This window comes from Hyperolius riggenbachi, chromosome 5, assembly GCF_040937935.1.
Source record: "Hyperolius riggenbachi isolate aHypRig1 chromosome 5, aHypRig1.pri, whole genome shotgun sequence".
Lineage (NCBI taxonomy): Eukaryota > Metazoa > Chordata > Amphibia > Anura > Hyperoliidae > Hyperolius > Hyperolius riggenbachi.
Genome location: NC_090650.1, coordinates 422672187 through 422692337, shown reverse-complemented (window position 1 = coordinate 422692337; position 20151 = coordinate 422672187). Strand labels below are relative to the sequence as shown.

Here is a 20151-nt window from a genome sequence, read left to right as displayed (position 1 = left end):
CTTAAAGAGATTCTGTAACACAAATTTAATCCTGTTTTCTACCATCCTACAAGTTCCTAAACCTATTCTAATGTGCTTTGGCTTACTGCAGCTCTTTCTACTAACACCATCTCTGCAATAAATTAGCTTATCTTTCCCCTGTCGGACTTGTCGCCCTGTGTCTGGAAGGTTGCCAACTTCAGTGTTGTGGGTCTGTGATGCACGCCCCCCTCCAGGCCCCCTGTGTGCGTGTGTGTGTGTGTGTGTGTGTGTGTGTGTGTGTGTGTGTGTGTGTGTGTGTGTGTGTGTGTGTGTGTGTGTGTGTGTGTGTGTGTGTGTGTGTGTGTGTGTGTGTGTGTGTGTGTGTGTGTGTGTGTGTGTGTGTTCTCTTATCTTTTACAAGCCTGTAACTCTTCAGTGCATGAGAACTGCAGGGGGAAAGAAACACACAAATGATCTCTTGAGATTCAAAAGTAAGGGCCCGTTCACACTTAAAATTGCAGAACGTTTTGCGGGAGTGATTTTCCCGCTATTAGCGTGGAAAAATCACTGGACACTGCAGCGGTGGAGCGATCGCGATTAGCGTGCTATGCATGCTAATCACGATCGCAAATCGCGGAACGCTCGTCGCCGGCAAACCGCTGCATGCAGTGCGGTTGCGGTTATCGCTAACCGCAACCGCAGCAGTGAGAACAATGCCACTCGCTACATTGTGTAGCGGTTCTTGCAGAACCGCTAGCGGTTTGCCGTGAGCGGGAATCGAGCGATTCCCGCTCAGGTGCGAACGGGCCCGAAGGCTGTATACAGCCTGCTTGTGTATGGATGTATTTTCTATGTGTGGACATTATTGTACATCAACCTACTTCCTGTTTTGGTGGCCATTTTGTTTGTTTACAAACAAACTTTTTAAAACTGTTTTGACTACTTTTAATGCGGCAGGGAGTGGTGAAATTGTGACAAAGGGGAATAGGAGATGTCCCCTAACGCACTGGTATGTTTAGTTTTGTGCGATTTTAACAATACAGATTCTCTTTAAAACAGGGATAATACATAGTGAATACAGGAAATGACAATCCCATAAAGATTACTATGTTTTACACACAGTGACAACTTGTGATTGTTTGACGATTCTGCAGTTTAAAGTAACTATGTTGTTAAACCCCCAACAATAAGACAGAGCTGGTATAACTGCTGTGTGGTTTATTTCAGGGTATTCTGGGCTCTGGTTTGGCTCTTAAGGTACAAGAACAGCATCGGCAGAAACACTTTGAGAAGAGGAGGAAGCCGGCAGCGGAACTTATCCAGGTCAGAAGCCCCTTCTAGTGGCATGCAATGAGGGACAGATCTATTGCCCTGATGCTCACAATGAGGGGCATTACACTGTCTGTACTACCAGAAGCAGCTGGTTCAAGGAAATCTCCACAAAGTGTCATTGGAGAGTGGGAAAAAGTTTTAAACAAATGTAGAAAAATGCTGAAAATTAAGGAAGTTTGAAAAGTAACAGGCTTTTTTTATTTAATCATCTAAGAATAAAATGTATGTATTTTAACTTAAGCGCATGTAGTCACTTTATGTTGTTTCCAATGCCCTTAAAGGGGAACTTCAGCCTAAACAAACATACTGTCATTAAGTTACATTAGTTATGTTAATTAAAATAGATAAGTAATATAATCTCTAACCCACCGTGTTTTAAAAGAACAGGCAAATGTTTGTGATTTCATGGGGCAGCCATCTTTTTCATGGGGCAGCCATCTTTTTGGTTGAAAGGAGGTAACAGGGAGCATGAGAAACAGTTCCAACTGTCCTGTGTCCTGATAACCCCTCCCAGCGCCAAAACAGCAGAAGGAGAACAACAACATCAGAAATCCCATCATGCTTTGCACAGAATCAGAGGAAAAATGCCCGGACAGTTTTCTTCTTTGCAGCTAAAAATGAGGCTTGGGTAAGAAAAAAAAGTTCTGATGCTGTGAAACTGTTAAAGAAACACCAAGCCTTTTCAGTGCTGCTGAGTAGATTTTTAGTGTGGAGGTTCACTTTAATGATGCTGAGATCAGGGCTCTGTGTGTGAAGCTGGTTGTTTCGGTTCAAGGTGCTCTGCAGGTGGTGCCATAGCAGTAATACTGCGCGGGGTGCGTAAGGGTAAACGATATTCTAATAGCAGCTTAGGGTCAGTAATTTGCATACTGCTGTTAATCTAACCCTAACCTTCTACCACTATCAAATCTAACCTTCCCTTACCTTATCACCTAACACTATCTCCCCTTTAACTATGCCATCATCAATCATCTAAGAAAAATTTTTATGTATTTCCATTTAGACACATGTAGTCCTTTCATGTCGTTTCCTATGCCCTTAAAGGGTACCCGAAGTGACATGTGACATGATGAGATAGACATGTGTATGTACAGTGCCTATCACACAAATAACTAGGCTGTGCTCCTTTTTTTCTTTCTCTGTCTGAAAGCGTTAAATATCAGGTATGCAAGTGTCTGACTCAGTCCTGACTCAGACAGGAAGTGACTACAGTGTAACCCTCACTGATAAGAAATTCCAACTATAAAACACTTTCCTAGCAGAAAATGGCTTCTGAGAGCAAGAAAGAGATCAAAAAGTGGAATTTCTTATGAGTGAGGGTCACACTGTAGTCACTTCCTGTCTCAGTCAGGACTGAGTCAGCCACTTATATACCTGATATTTACCTCTTTCAGGCAGAGAAAGAAAAAAAGGAACTCAGCATAGTTGTTTGTGTGCTAGGCACTGTACATACACATGTCTTTCCTGGCAGTCCTGCTGACCTCTTTGACAGCAGTAGTGTCTGATAGTCACGCAAGAAACAAACATTCAGAAAATTCTTGTCAGATTTTTGTCAGTTTGTTCAGTGTCTATGGCTAAGGCTACTTGCACACCAAGACGTTGCGTTAGGTGCTACGTTAAGGTCGCATAATGTGCACCTAACGCAAGGCCTGGTGCTCTTCGATGTGGACGTCAGAGTGAGCCGCGTTGTGCAGCTCACTCTGGCGTCCGTGATGCGCACTCTTGGACGCATGCGGCATCACGTGGTCCCGCCGGCCAATCGCCGCACAGAGCGGCCGCACCAGGAAGTAAACCCTGCACGTCACAACGTGCAGTGAATATTAATTAGCCATGTGCCTGGCCGCTCTCCGCTCCTCCCCAACATGACTGCACATGTGCAAACAGTCTAACGCGGCTTAAGCCGCTGTAACGCCGTAGCATGCTGCACTTTCGGCAGAACGTGCAGCGTTACATGTAACGCAACGTGGGCTGTGTGAACAGCCCACTTGTGTTACATTGCTGTGCGTTGGGGGAGCGTTACAGGCGCACTAACGTGCGCCTGTAACGTCTTAGTGTGTTAGCAGCCTTAAAGGATTAGAGGCAGAGGATCAACAGGACATCCAGGGAACAGATATTTTTTAAAAGGAAATAAATATTGCAGCCTACATATCCCTTTTCAGGTCCCCCTTAAACAGGATCTGTAGGTAAAATATTGTATTAAATAACATTGATGATTTTTTTTTTTTTTTTACAATATTTATAAATTATTTAGTCAGTGTTTTCCTACTATAAAATCTTTCCTCTCTGTGATTTACATTAGTGCAGGCAGGTGCATCACTGCGGAATGTTCTGAAGCCAGTAAAAAATATACCTGATTTCCCAGAATGCTCTAGGAGGAGAATTCTCCATAGCTTAACAGCCTAGGCTGTGACATCCCTGGGAGGGTCGAGGCTACAAACCAATATACAGAAATATATACCGTAGATATAGGAAGTGTTTCTGATGCTGAAACCCGGAAAATGTTTGTAAAAGTGTGTAAGTTACCTGAATAATTTACTTTATTCCACTGTAATGTCACTACAGTGCCGGCGCACTCGTGAGACTCAAGAGGAAGGGCCTTCGCTCCTCCATTCCTGCCATCCTGTTAGCGAATGTTTGCTCTCTGCCCAACAAAGTGGATGAGCTGCTCCTACTACTTAGCAGCAAATCCTTGATCGGTAGGAACACCCCGGTCCTCTGCTTCACCGAGACCTGGCTGAGCGAACGTGTCCCTGATCACTCCCTGCTTGTACCAGGCTACGACCTTCTCCGTGCGGACCGTGACCCCACGCTCTCTGGGAAAAAGAGAGGAGGGGGCATTTGCTTTTATATTAACACCACCTGGTGTACCAACACCTCCATCCTCAGCAAGGCCTGCACGCCTGAAGTCGAGTTTCTAGCCGTCATCTGCAGACCACAGTACTCCCCCAGGGAGTTCTCATCTCTAATTCTTGTCGGAGTCTACATCCCACCTGACGCTAGCACCAAGGACGCTCTACGAGTACTCAGCGACAGCATCTCACGGTGGGAGACCGCCCACCCAGAGGCCCTCTTCATCATCCTGGGCGACTTCAACAACGCAAATCTGCGGCAGGAGAAGCCCCGTTACAAGCAGAACATCACCTGCCCCACCAGGCGCGACAAAACCCTGGATCACTGCTACACGGTCCAGAAGGACGCATACAAGGCCTGCCAGGGTGCCCCACTGAGAAACTCCGATCACAACCTAATCCATTTGATCCCCACCTACACGAGGCTCCTGGAGACTGCTAAGCCCACTATCAAGTCTGTCAAGAAGTGGACAGATGAGGCCAAGCTGGAGCTGCAGGCGTGCTTCGACTGCACTGACTGGTCATCCTTGGAGGCACCCACCCTTGATGAATGGTCGGAGAATGTCACCTCCTACATCAGTTTCTGTGAAGAAATGTGCATCCCTTCTAAGACCTTCAAGGCCTACCCCAATAACAAGCCCTGGTTCAACAATAAGCTGCGCCAGCTTCGAAAACGCAAGGAGCAGGCGCACAAGTCTGGCTCCCAAGAAGAGTTTAAGGAGGCCAGGTACGCCCTGAAACGGGAACTGCACGCCGCAAAGAGAGCCTACTCTGACAAGCTGGGACTCCGTCTCCAATCCAACAACTCGAGGGAGGTATGGCAAGGCCTAAGAGCGGTCACTAACTTCAACCCCCCCCCTCAAACGGTGACCCCAAGCACTCAGCTGGCTGAGGAACTGAACGAGTTCTACTGTAGGTTCGAGCAACAGCCCAAACAGGTCGGGACTCCGGGGTCGGTGATGACAGCGGCACCCTCCTCACTGAGTGACCAAGACATCACTGCATCGGTTGCAGTCCAAGAAGCAGAAGTCCTCATGCTGCGTCGCAAGCTCAACCCCAGGAAGGCTTCAGGCCCGGATGGAGTGTCATCGAACTGCCTAAGAACCTGTGCGGACCAGTTGGCTCCGGTCCTCACCACTCTATTCAGAAAATCGCTAGCGGAAGGTACAGTCCCCTCCTGTTTCAAGAGGTCCACAATTGTACCAGTCCCAAAAAAGCCAGGCAGCACAGACCTCAACAACTTTAGACCCGTGGCTTTAACACCTACCATTATGAAGGTTCTAGAACGGCTAGTCCTCGCTCACCTGAAACGCACCACTGATGCAGTGCTTGACCCACTCCAATTTGCATACAGGGCCAACAGGTCCATTGAGGACGCCATAAACATCACCCTGGCACACATCATGGAGCACCTCGACCGGCCTGGCTCCTATGCCAGAATCCTGTTCCTGGACTTCAGTTCAGCCTTCAACACGATCTGCCCAGACACCCTGGTTGACAACCTGGCGCAGCTCGGTGTTGACCCCACACTTCGCGCATGGGTCAAGAGCTTCCTTTCAGACAGGACACAACAGGTCAAGCTCGGAAACTGCTCCTCCAGCATGAGAACTACCAATACAGGGGCACCTCAAGGGTGTGTACTGTCCCCGCTTCTATTCTCTACGTACACCAATAACTGCACTTCCGCCTCAGACTCCGTCAAGGTCATCAAATTTGCTGACGACACAACAATCATCGGTCTCATCGGCGAAAACGGAGAGCGGGAATACCGCAGGGAGATAGGGAGAATATGCGAGTGGTGCAAGAACAGCAACCTGGTCCTCAACGCAACAAAGACTGTTGAGCTGATTGTCGATTTCAGGAGGAACCCTCCCACCCACCCACCAGTCTACATAGGCGAGACCGAAGTCTCCAGAGTATCATCAGTCCGGTTCCTCGGCACAACCTTATCCACTGATCTAAGGTGGGAACAGAACACCATCAAAATTCAGAAGAAGGCACAGCAGAGGCTTTTTTTCCTGCGTCAACTTAAAAAATTTGGTATGCCTCGAGAGCTGCTGACCAGCTTCTACACCACTACCACGGAGTCCATTCTTTGCTCCTCAGTTATCGTCTGGTATGCCCGCGCAACGGCCAGCGACAGACATAAACTGCAAAGAATCATTAGTGAGGCGGAAAGGATCATCGGATCGTCTCTGCCACCTCTTGATCTCCTCCACGCGGCTAGGATGAGGAAGAGGGCCACCAGGATTTCCTGCGACCCCGCCCACCCCGGCAACCGCTTTTTTGAGCCCCTCCCATCCGGCCGCCGCTTCCGAACTATCCCAACCAAGACCACAAGACACAGGAATTCTTTCTTCCCCCAGGCAGTTCTGCTGCTCAACAACTCTGACCCCTGACTCTTCTGTCCCAGTCCGCAACCATCATACTTCTCTTAGTGGCTCTTCGGCCTTCTCTTCTGCATCCCTAACACACAATATCTTAATAGATGTTATCGCACTGTTATGCTGCTAGTATGTGGAACTCTAGCCGCAAATGTATTGTAAATGCTGTCAGTATGTGTAATTGTCACTGAATAACTTGTAAAATGTACAACTTTCATTACGTACTTGCCCAAGCCATGTGTACCACAAGCAATTCCGAGTACGGCACCACCGTACTTGGCGAATAAATCCATCTTGTATCTTGTATCTTTAATTACATGTATATGAATACTTTAAAACAGAACTCCCAGACAGGTGTAGACAGACAGCTAGATAGCACTGCTAGAGACCTGAGTCACACCAGCATTCCCAGAAAGGTCAGAACCTGCTGACTGTGTGGAGCAGCAGCACACTAGTGAGTCATCTCTCTCTCCTCCAATAAGAAAGCTCACAGAGGGGCAGTATAGTACAATCCTTCCCTATACTGGTCTATGTTCTGCTGTGCAGAGGATTATAAAATAAACATCCAGGCATCGGCTGTATATCAAGATATATATGATTGCCTTTATAACAATGAATTTATTATTGTAATATTTTTGTTTTTCCTTCTTGTAGTCTGCGTGGAGATTCTATGCCACCAATCTGACCAGGATCGATCTAACTGCCACGTGGCAGTACTACGAATCTGTCATCCAGTTTCCATATTTTAGGTAAGTTACATTTACGCTAGTAGCCCCTGGCCACTAGAAACTGAGCATATGATGGTTACGATTAGGGATGGTAGAAAACATTCGCCGGCAAACGGTTCCCGGTAAACTACAACCCTTCGCTTGTTCACATTTTAATGGGAATTTTTGCATCAAAAATTTGGGTTCAAATTTAAAGAGACACTAAAGTGAAATAAAAAATTATGATATAATGAATTGGTTGTGTAGTACGGATAATTACTAGAACATTAGTAGCTAGCAAAGAACAAATGTTCATATTTTTATTTTCCGTTATATAGGTTTTTGTTTTTTTATAACACTGCATCATTCTCTAATATTTGCATTTTACACACTACTCAGCATTCTAAATGATTTTACAGATCAGGACAATGAACTTTTGAACTGTTCTCTGCAGAAGAAAAAAACAATACAGTGCCAGACACTTGAGATAATAAGCTTCAGAAGACGGAGATCTCTGCGACTTTGAAAGTTGCGGAGCTCAGTGGCTCTTTTGCATAGATAACTGGAGCTTCTTAACTCATCCTGCTCTACTGGAAACAATATAAGACTCATACATCTGCTCCTAATGTTTTATTTCTTAGCTGTACTACACATACAAATCATAACATAATTTTTTTTTTCGCTTTAGTGTCTCTTTAAAATTAAAGTCAACGGCTTTAATGGTTAAAAGCAAAGCCCCCATAACATGCTATAATCACCAAATCTGAGTATGGTAAGAACAGTGCGAACAAGAAATGTTTTTTTTTCAGAAAATCGATTTTAAAGTTACAATAGTATTTTTTTCTTCCCCTTTAAATGCGGTTAAATGACAGATAATGTATCAACTTGACAGTAGTGTTAGTTTATTATTATTATTTTTTATTTATATAGCGCCAACATCTTCCGTAGCGCTGTACATAGTACAAACAAATAATGGGGAACAAATATACATAAGAAATACAAGACACTGTACAGTCATGACATTGAATAGAATAAATACAGATACATACATAGTTGATATGTAGTTGGTACATATACATATGTTAAAATTACAGCAGTATGAGAAACACTAGGAGGAGGTCCCTGCCCTTGCGAGCTTACAATCTAGAGGGTAGTGGGGAGGAAACAAAGGGGAAGGAAACACCAGGATTAGTGGGTGAGCCAGTGTGCCTTCAGTGCTGCCTATAGCAAATTATAGGCTTTTCTGAACAGGTGTGTTTTCAGAGTACGTTTGAAGGTTTCCAGACTCGTGGCATGACGAACCGGCTGAGGGAGAGAGTTCCAAAGGAGAAGGACCGCCCGTGAGAAGTCTTGGATGCGAGAGTGAGAGGAGGTGACTAGGCTGGAGGACAAAAGGGTCTCCTGTGAGGAACGGAGGGTCCGAGCGGGGAGGTATCTGGAGATTAAAGAGGAAATGTATGGAGGCGACAGCTTGTGTAGAGCTTTGTATGCAAGTGTGAGAAGTTTAAACTGGATCCTTTGGGCAACTGGTAACCAGTGGAGGGATTGGCAACGAGGGGCTGCCTCAGAGGATCTAGAAGAGAGGTGGATGAGACGGGCCGCAGAGTTTAGTAGGGATTGGAGAGGTGCAAATCTGCTTTTTGGTAGACCACAGAGTAGGGTGTTGCAGTAGTCAAGACGGGAGATGATTAGGGCATGCACAAGCATTTTAGTTGCTTCTTGTGAAAGGAAGGGACGGATTCTGGAAATGTTTTTGAGATGGAAGTAGCAGGAGGTAGTTAAAGTGTTAATATGTGGTTTAAAGGAGAGCTCAGAGTCCAGAGTTACCCCTAGGCAACGAGCTTTGGGGGTTGATGCTATTGGGGTGTTCTCTACATTGATTGTGACAATGGGAGGCGGAACAGAGAGTGAAGGTGGAAATATCACAATCTCCGTTTTGCTCATATTGAGTTTAAGGAAGCGGGATGACATAAATGTAGATACAGCGGATAGACATTTGGGGACTTTTGATAGTAGTGTGGAGAGGTCTCTCTGGGGCAGAACAATAAATTTGGGTGTCATCAGCATAGAGGTGGTATTGAAACCCAAAAGAGCTTATTATCTGTCCCGGGCCATGGGTGTAAATGGAAAAGAGGAGGGGTCCAAGGACGGACCCTTGTGGTACTCCCACAGACAGTGGGCGTGGAGAGGAGTTGGTATTGGCATAGGAGACCATGAAAGAACGTCCAGACAGGTAAGAGTTGAGCCAGGAGTGTGCTAGGCCCTTGATTCCCAGTGTTGAGAGGGTCTGGAGAAGCAGGGTATGATCAACAGTGTCGAAGGCAGAGGACAGATCTAGGAATATTAGTACCGAAAATCTGCCTTTGGCTTTAGCAACTAGGAGGTCATTGGCAACCTTAGTGAGAACGGTTTCCGTAGAGTGTTAAGGGCGGAAGCCAGACTGGAAGGGGTCCAACAGGGAATTAGCGGAGAGAAAGTTAGACAACTCTGAGTAAATGTGGCGTTCCAGCAGTTTGGAGGCAAAGGGAAGGAGAGAGACTGGGCGGTAATTAGAAAGGGCAGTAGAGTCTAAAGAGGGTTTTTTGATTAGTGGTGTTATGATAGCTTGTTTAAATGAAGAAGGGAAAATGCCAGTTGAGATGGAAAGGTTAAACAGTGTTGTTAAAGCAGGAATGAGGGGGGAGGAGAGCTGGGGGATAAGATGAGAGGGAATAGGGTCTGAGGCGCATGTAGTAAGATGAGCTTTAGAGATTAGTGAAGAAAGACGCTGTTCAGTTAAGGCAGAGAAGATTGTTAGCAGGGAGGGGGTTTGAGTGGGTGAGTGGTTATGTGGAGAGGGATAGTTAATAGTAGGGGAGCTGCCGGGAGGAGAGGAAAAAGGAAGAGGTGATTGGACCGGTGAAGAGGGTTGCTTTTGAAAGCTGTTCTGTAGCGTTTCAATTTTGCTCACAAAATATGCTGCAAAGTCTTCTGCAGACAAGCTTGTGGTTGTAGGGGGAGGCGGGGGGTGGAGAAGAGAGTTGAAGGTGTTAAAAAGTTGTTTAGGGTTATGGGATTGTGAAGAAATAAGTGTAGAGAAGTATGACTGCTTTGCAAGTGAGAGAGCGTCCCTGAGCTGGAGCAGCGTGTTTTTATAGTGGGCGAAGTCTTCTGCATTGGAGCTTTTCCTCCACTGCCGTTCTGCTGCCCTGGACTGTCTTTTCAGTTGTTTGATGGGTTCAGTCAGCCAGGGCTGTCTGTTGATGCGGCGGGGGCTGAAGTTGGTGAGAGGGGCGGCTGTGTTCATGGCAGCAGAGACTGTGGTGGAGTAGTAGATGGATGCTGACTCGGGGTCAGTGTAGGATGACAGGGAGACCAGGGGTTTTAGAGAATCAGCTAGGGAGCAGAGGTCGAGGTTGCGATAATTCCTGCATAAGCGTGATGGCTGCACTACAGTAGCTGGAGGAGGCAGGGAGGGGCTGATTGTAAACGTTATGAGATTGTGATCTGAAAGGGGGAATAAAGAGTTATTAAATGTGGAAACGGAACAGAGCCGGGTAAAAACTAGGTCCAAAGTGTGGCCATCTTTGTGGGTGGAGGTTGAGGACCATTGGGAGAGGTCATAGGATGAGGTGAGTGAGAGGAATTTTGTGGTAGTGGAACAGTTAGTGTCTATGGGGATGTTAAAGTCCCCAATGATGATGGAAGGAATGTCAGTGGATAGAAAGTGGAGAAGCCATGTTGAAAAGTGGTCAATGAAGGTGGAGGCTGGTCCAGGAGGACGGTAGATGACAGCAACCTGGAAATGGTGAGGGGAGTAGATGCGGACAGCATGAGCCTCAAAGGAAGAGAAAGCATGAGAAGGTGCAGGTGCAAGCGGTGTAAAGGAGCAGTGTTCGGAAAGAAGAATTCCCACCCCACCCCCATGTTTGTCACATATGTAAGTATACATATAAAACAAAGAGCAGTGAATTTCATGGTGGGGTTTCCAGGGGGTCAGTAACAGTACGTAATGACCACCTGGAGACCCATGGAATTGTGACAATGCTTTGCCCGGAGATCGCTTTACAGCCGCAATATTGCTGTATAATGATCCCTGGCAAATTCACCTCTTTTTTGGTCAAATAAAAGTTAAATTAAAAAGAAAAGTGATGTGGGGTTCCCCCCTCCTGTGCCTCTTTAACCCCTTGTCCCCATGCAGATGGGGATAGCCAGAATGTGGAGCCCAGACCACCTGGTGCTCCCCACCCTGAGCTATACCATACCACATGGTCCACGGAATGGGAGGCTGTGGAAAAGAGGGGCAGCCAAGCCCCCCCATCCCCACCAGAGCTCTTGTCCAATCCATGGACAAGATGCGCTTCCCCACCTCCGGTGCCCAGGAGGAGATGGGGGACCGTTGCCCCTGGGAGGGGAGGGTTCATGGTAACATCTGGGAGTCAAGATGGCTGCCCCCTTCCTAGGTAAGATGAGTATAGGGGTGGTGAGCACCCCTTACCAAATTCCACGAATGCTTAGATTGAAATAAAAACAATGAAAAAAGTCCTTTCATCTTTGTCTTAATTAACCATAAATAATTATCTTTAATTTATGTTCCCACACCGCTCTAACCTATAGGAACTATAGCTGAGAGCTTGAAAGCAGCTTTAACCCCCCACCGCCTAATAGCATCGGGAGGGGGGCAGCCCCAGGACCGCGTAACGCCAATTGGCGTCAAGTCCTTGGACGAGGTTTCGCATGAGCTCCGCTCCGTCATCAGTTTACCAGCGGCGATTGCCACTAGGAGACTGTTGGACGGCCGTCTATTTACACTGTACAGCGCTGCAATCTACGGCAGCGCTGTACTGGGGACATCCGTGTCACCCGGCTGTCACCTGGGCAGGCGCAAGAGCGATCGGCTCTCATAGGCTGATGCCTATGACAGCTGATCGCTGTCCTAGGGCTGGCGGGGAGAAGGAGGGAAAAATAAATAAATAGACAAGTTTATTAATAAAAATTACACAAACAAATACAGATAGTCCCCGGTTTACAAACGCCCGACATATGAACGACCCGCCGATACGAACGTCCCGATCCCATAGCGATGACGTCATTTCGGCATGGGGGAAGTTGGAAGAAGAGGCTTTAAGCTACCCCTGAGTGCCAGCACTAGGGTTGCCAGGTGTCCGGTTTTAGACCGGACAGTCCGGTTTTTGGCCGCTGTGTCCGGTGCAAAAAGGCATGTTAAACCGGACAATTAAGATGTCCGGTTTTATGCCTTTTCCGGAGGCTGTCAGTGTTGACAGCCGCCTGTAGCAGGAGGAGAGCAGCGCAGTGGAGGGAAAGCGGTGGGCAGCGGCGGAGAAGGGGGCCATCTCCCCCCCTTCTCTCACCTTAGATGCTTTCCGTCCCTCGCTGTCTCCTCCGATCTGTGTGTGGCTGTCTCTGACTGGCGGTGGCGCTTGGCAGCGGGCGGGACTTACCTTCCGTGTCGCTCCAAGCGCCGGCCGGAAGTTCTGGTGCCGCAGCCGCTGCTCTGGTCTGCATCAGACCAGAGTAGTGGCAACTCATCCCGCGCGGCGCCTGCGACGAGACCAGACGGAGGAGACACGGAAGGTAAGTTCCGCCCCTCTGCCAGCCACGGAGCCACCGCACACACCGATCGGAGCAGACAGCGAGGGAGGGAGAGGACCCTAAGGTGAGCGAAGGGGGGGGGGATGGCCCCCTTCTTCACCGCTCTCCCTCTTCTCTGCGCTGACTGCTTCCCTCTTGGGGGGGGGGGGGACACACCTGCCTACATATACTGGGCCCATATACACCCTGGCTAAATATACTGGGCCCATATACACCCTGGCTACATATACTGGGCCCATATACACCCTGGCTACATATACTGGGCCCATATACACCCTGGCTACATATACTGGGCCCATATACACCCTGGCTACATATACTGGGCCCATATACACCCTGGCTATATATACTGGGCCCATATACACCCTGGCTACATATACTGGGCCCATATACACCCTGGCTACATATACTGGGCCCATATACACCCTGGCTATATATACTGGGGACATATTCCCCTGCCTACATATACTGGGCATATATACCCCCTGACTACATATACTGGGTCCATATACACCCTGGCTACATATACTGGGCCCATATACACCCTGGCTATATATACTGGGGACATATTCCCCTGCCTACATATACTGGGCATATATACCCCCTGACTACATATACTGGGCCCATATACACCCTGGCTACATATACTGGGCCCATATACACCCTGGCTATATATACTGGGGACATATTCCCCTGCCTACATATACTGGGCATATATACCCCCTGACTACATATACTGGGCCCATATACACCCTGGCTACATATACTGGGCCCATATACACCCTGGCTATATATACTGGGGACATATTCCCCTGCCTACATATACTGGGCATATATACCCCCTGACTACATATACTGGGCCCATATACACCCTGGCTACATATACTGGGCCCATATACACCTTGGCTACATATACTGGGCCCATGTACACCCTGGCTACATATACTGGGCCCATATACCACTGGCTATATATACTGGGGACATATTCCCCTGCCTACATATACTGGGGACATATACCTCTGGCTACATATACTGGGCACATATATCCCTGGCTACATATACTGGGGACAACTGGCTGTTTGTCATTATGTGCAGTTACTGGTGAAAAGCTGTCTCTTATTATGTGCATTTAGTGGTGAAAAGCTTTCTCTTATGTGCATTTAGTGGTGAAAAGCTGTCTCTTATTATGTGCATTTACTGGTGAAAAGCTGTCTCTTATGTGCGTTTACTGGTGAAAAGCTGTCTCTTATGTGCGTTTACTGGTGAAAAGCTGTCTCTTATGTGCATTTACTGGTGAAAAGCTGTCTCTTATGTGCATTTACCGGTGAAAAGCTGTCTCTTATGTGCATTTAGTGGTGAAAAGATGTCTCTTATGTGCATTTAGTGGTGAAAAGCTGTCTCTTATGTGCATTTACTGGTGAAAAGCTGTCTCTTATTATGTGCATTTACTGGTGAAAAGCGGTCTCTTATTATGTGCATTTACTGGTGAAAAGTGGTTTCTTATGTGCATGTACTGGTGAGGACAGTTAGTGACATGGCTATGTACTCTGTAATGTGCTGCAGAAGATGTCAGTGCGATATAAATACTGTAAAAAACATTTTTAAAAAGCCCATTGCTTAGCCCCACTCTACATAAAAGTGCGCTTCTGACTCCGCCCCTGACTCCGCCCCTAACTCCACCCCCTCTCCGGTTTTCTCCATCAGCCGACCTGGCAACCCTAGACGAGACCAGACGGAGGAGACACGGAAGGTAAGTTCCGCCCCTCTGCCAGCCACGGAGCCACCGCACACACCGATCGGAGCAGACAGCGAGGGAGGGAGAGGACCCTAAGGTGAGCGAAGGGGGGGGGAGATGGCCCCCTTCTTCACCGCTCTCCCTCTTCTCTGCGCTGACTGCTTCCCTCTTGGGGGGGGGGGGGGGGGGACACACCTGCCTACATATACTGGGCCCATATACACCCTGGCTAAATATACTGGGCCCATATACACCCTGGCTACATATACTGGGCCCATATACACCCTGGCTACATATACTGGGCCCATATACACCCTGGCTACATATACTGGGCCCATATACACCCTGGCTACATATACTGGGCCCATATACACCCTGGCTAAATATACTGGGCCCATATACACCCTGGCTATATATACTGGGGACATATTCCCCTGGCTACATATACTGGGCATATATACCCCCTGACTACATATACTGGGCCCATATACACCCTGGCTACATATACTGGGCCCATATACACCCTGGCTATATATACTGGGGACATATTCCCCTGCCTACATATACTGGGCATATATACCCCCTGACTACATATACTGGGCCCATATACACCCTGGCTACATATACTGGGCCCATATACACCCTGGCTATATATACTGGGGACATATTCCCCTGCCTACATATACTGGGCATATACATCCCCTGACTACATATACTGGGCCCATATACACCCTGGCTACATATACTGGGCCCATATACACCCTGGCTACATATACTGGGCCCATATACCGCTGGCTATATATACTGGGGACATATTCTCCTGCCTACATATACTGGGGACATATACCTCTGGCTACATATACTGGGCACATATATCCCTGGCTACATATACTGGGGACAACTGGCTGTTTGTCATTATGTGCAGTTACTGGTGAAAAGCTGTCTCTTATTATGTGCATTTAGTGGTGAAAAGCTTTCTCTTATGTGCATTTAGTGGTGAAAAGCTGTCTCTTATTATGTGCATTTACTGGTGAAAAGCTGTCTCTTATGTGCATTTACTGGTGAAAAGCTGTCTCTTATGTGCATTCACTGGTGAAAAGCTGTCTCTTATGTGCATTTACTGGTGAAAAGCTGTCTCCTATGTGCATTTACTGGTGAAAAGCTGTCTCTTATGTGCATTTAGTGGTGAAAAGATGTCTCTTATGTGCATTTAGTGGTGAAAAGATGTCTCTTATGTGCATTTACTGGTGAAAAGCTGTCTCTTATGTGCATTTACTGGTGAAAAGCTGTCTCTTATTATGTGCATTTACTGGTGAAAAGCGGTCTCTTATTATGTGCATTTACTGGTGAAAAGTGGTCTCTTATGTGCATGTACTGGTGAGGACAGTTAGTGACATGGCTATGTACTCTGTAATGTGCTGCAGAAGATGTCAGTGCGATATAAATACTGTAAAAAACATTTTTTAAAAAGCCCATTGCTTAGCCCCACTCTACATAAAAGTGCGCTTCTGACTCCGCCCCTGACTCCGCCCCTAACTCCACCCCCTCTCCGGTTTTCTCCATCAGCCGACCTGGCAACCCTAGCCAGCACGTGTCCCCGCAGCAGTGTTGGACTTACCTCCAAACCGAGTCAAACGCTGTCTGTCCTCCGCTCTCCATCTCCTGCTCCATATAGCCGCGTACAGCCAGTGCTAGATGCAGCATCCACTTGCTTCCTGTATGTCACGTGACATACAGGTTCCTGTATGTCACATGACATACAGGAAGCGGTGCGATGCTGCATCTAGCCGTGGCTGTACGCGCTATAGGGAGCAGGAGACGGAGAGCGGAGGACAGACAGCGTTTGACTCGGGCTGGAAGGTGAGTCCATAGGCAGAGAGCAAGGGGACAAAGCTGGGCACGGGGGGGGGGGGGGGGGGGGATGAAAGCACAGGGGGTAAAAATTTAGGCACAGAGGGCAAATAGAGTACAGAGGCACAAGGGGTAAAATCGGAGGCAGGGGGGGTGACAAAGGCACAGGGGGTACAACAATCCACAAGGGGGGTACAAATGGAGGTATAGAGGGTAGAAATGGAGGCACAAACAGAGGCACATGGGGTACAAACAGAGGTGGGGACATACAGTAGAGAGGCACAGAGAGGGGATAAACGTGCACAGCGAGTACAGAGGCACCGAAGGGGACAAGCCAGCATAGAGGGAGACAGAGAGGCACAAAGGGGGGCACTGGAGGCAAAGGGGGGCACATGGGAGGCAAAGCGGACAAACATAGCACAGCATTCTGACAGATTCAGGTTAAGAACAAGCTTACAGTCCCTATCTCGTTCGTTAACGGAGGACTAAAAACATAAAATGAAAAAATAAAATAAAAAAATAAATAAACATTGTTGGGGGGGGGGGGGGGGGCAGGATGTGTTCTAAACCCTGTGGTCCTTAAGGGCCTGTACACTTTGCTGCGCTTTTAAAATCGCATGCGTTTTTTTTATCGCAAGGTCTTTTGAAAAATCATGAAAATCGTGAGGACCTGTACACACTGGTGCGATGCAATATTTCTATTTTTATGAAGGCTTTGCGATTTTAAAATGCGCATGTGATTTTAATAATGCAGTGCAAGCGCAGCAGTGTGTACAGGCCCTTAGTGGTTAAAGGCCCCTCCAGGGCTCCCCATTGGTGCATTAACAGACCAATGGAAATTAGGTAAAATACGTATTTTTGCCTGACTGTTTTGCCATTGATTCCCGTTCCGCCATGCCAATTTTTGGACACGTTGTACACCTATTTTAAAGAAATTGTGCCTGAAGGTTTTAGAAGTTTACCTGCCATTAAAGTCAATGGAGCTCACCGCAAATTATTGTTTTGCGCAGTTCCACTGTAAAATTTGCTAACTCGTTTGCAAACATGAAATCGTAATGTTGGGACATCCCTAGTTACAATTACTAACAAGCCACCAGGAGTTCCAGAGGGAAGACATTAAATGCAGCGCAGTTTTAGGTAACAGATGGCACGGGGGAAAAAATGGATGTAGGAGCCCTTTTCCATTAATGGGGGCTCCAGGTGTGCTGCATTTTCTATTCTTTCCTGACAACCTCTGCAATGAGAAGGGGAATAAATAAGGCCTTTCAGTTATAAACTCCACAATTTATGAATTGGGGCCTCCAAGGTGATTGGGTCCATGGGCAGTTGCTCAGTTGCTGCCCTTACAGTTAGGCCACATACAGACATCAGACCATAGTCTTTGGAAAATGAAAGATCACAGACCAATCTTACCACCCTTCCTGTAGTATAAGAGCCATACTCTACACAGTCTTTTCTATGGAGCTGAACTCCACATCAGAAAAAAATCATTGCAAGATGCTGCACACACAGATGCTGTACAGACACAAAAGATCAGTATCTGCAAAAGATCTGTTCCTGCCAAAAATCCATTCCTGCAAATTGCAATGATAGTCTATGAGATCTGCAGATCATCATACGCACATGATTTAACTGACCTTTATCTGCAGATCTGCAGATCTGAAAATCCATCCTGGTGGATCTGATCTGCAGATGAATGTCAGTTAAATCATGTGTGTATGATGATCTGCAGATCTCATAGACTATCATTGCAATTTGCAGGAATGGATTTTTGGCAGGAACAGATCTTTTGCAGATACTGATCTGTTGTGTCTGTACAGCATCTGTGTGTGCAGTATCTTGCAAAGATTTTTTTCTGATGGGGAGTTCAGCTCCATAGAAAAGACTGTGTAGAGTATGGCTCTCATACTACATGAAGGGTGGTGAGATTGGTCTGTGATCTTTCATTTTCAAAAGACTATGGTCTGATGTGTGTATGTGGCCTTAGTGTTAGCTTTGTCTCTGGTTCAGAACAGTTTTCTTAGGCTGCATTTCTAACTTGTGCGGTGCGAATCGCCGCGGTAAAAATTTGCATGCGGATGCGAAATTCGCATGCGGGTCTATGCGAATTTTCATGCGAGGATGACGCTGTATGCGAATTTAAGCATGGCAGTGCTGGTGTGCTTTTCCATTGTTTCTATGCGAATTCGCATGACAATTCGTATGAAAACTCGCATACCCAAACCTCATGCAAATTTCCTATTTAATACATTGTATGCGATTCGCATAGCGGTATGCGAATTCTGATGGCTCTGCCATGCGAATTTTTTCTACACAGAAAAACGCAAAGGAATCCTGACAAGTGGAAACAGTCCCATTCACTTGTATTGCTATGCGAATTTGCATGCGAAAAACGCATGCGAATTCGCGATAGTGGAAATGGGCCCTAAAGGGGGATGACTTTTTATTTTGTTGTGTTTTGTTGAATACAGTTTATATGTTGGGGAGGAGAGTTTGAGTGAGAATCAAGGGTTAACAATCACAAACATCTAACAGGTGGAAACTTTTTTTTTTTTTACAAAGTGGCAGCCTCCATTTTTTTTTTCATGACAGATGTACTTTCATTTAAAGTCGACCTGAACTCATTGCACAGGACTGGAGTAAAACAGAGAGAAATGCACCTTGTATGTATTTAGAGCGTTTAGCCTGTCTAATTCCCCCTCATCTGTGACTAATCACAACTGTAATTTTATTTCTCAGCTGTGTCAGCTGACTGCCTCGGCAGAGCAGCTAATTTGTAAACACAGGGTGTTAACCCTATGTCTGCTTCCATGAACGCAAGAAGTACAAGAAATAGACATTCTGCAGATTAATTACATGATTTGTATCAGCTGTAAACCAAGAAATGTTTTTCTCTAAAGGTTATGATGCTGTTGCTTATCTATAAGAGGGAAGTTCTGATTCAGGGCGGGCTGAGGCAGAGGTGAGAGAGGCTCCAGCCTCAGGGCGCAGTGTAGAAGGGGGGCACAACTCACTCAGCTATCACTCCCATTGCCCTCCTCCCTCCAAATAACATCATACACCATAATACTGTACAAGGCCAGGCAGAAGCAAGAGAGGCTCCAGCCTCAGGGCGCAGTGTATGAGGGGGGGCACAACTCACTCAGCTATCATTCCCCTATTGTGTTTGAAACAGAGGGAAATAAGAAGAGGGGATACATGTCAGTGACTGTAGGCCAGATAACTAGAGATTAAGGTGTTGGGGGCTCTGGGGCGCCTCTTAGCAATCAGTGTGTGACGGCTGGGGTGGGAGGGATGGAGGGGCGCACTTTGGTGTCTCAGCCTTGGGAGCTGGAGGACCTTGTCCTGACTCTGTTCTGAGTTCAGGACACTTTAAAGCAAACATGGAGAAAACAATCCCCTCTGTGTGGGTTGTACTGACATTCATCTCTGGTCTCCATAGCAGCTACAGCTCAAAAGTTATCCCATATGGAGCAGTTGGTCTTGAACAGCAATCGTGGTAAAATAAAAAAACGCAGAGAAAATAGATGGAGGTTGTGTGCTGTTACAAATGACAAAACATATAAACAAACTGCACTTGCCGGGCACTTCTGCCAGATATGAAGTGTGTCAGAGCAGCTAAAGTGTTTCATAAATGGGAGTCTTGCTGTGCGGTGGAGACGTTTTTGAGGAAGCTCTTCAGATCTCAGTGGGAGATCACTACGCTTCTCTTCCTCTCAGTATGGCGCTTGCGCTGGCTT

General features: G+C 46.9%; 1 protein-coding gene across 2 annotated transcripts in view; it reads left to right on the top strand.

Annotated features, from left to right (window-relative positions):
* The window catches only part of KCNQ3 (potassium voltage-gated channel subfamily Q member 3), a 333527-nt gene that overhangs the window by 231439 nt on the left and 81937 nt on the right, over positions 1-20151 (top strand). For both annotated transcript variants that reach the window (XM_068238036.1, XM_068238035.1), the window contains exons 7-8: positions 1189-1284; positions 7181-7275. In XM_068238036.1, the coding sequence (XP_068094137.1) occupies positions 1189-1284; positions 7181-7275 (191 nt within the window). The remainder of the gene's footprint in view (positions 1-1188; positions 1285-7180; positions 7276-20151) is intronic.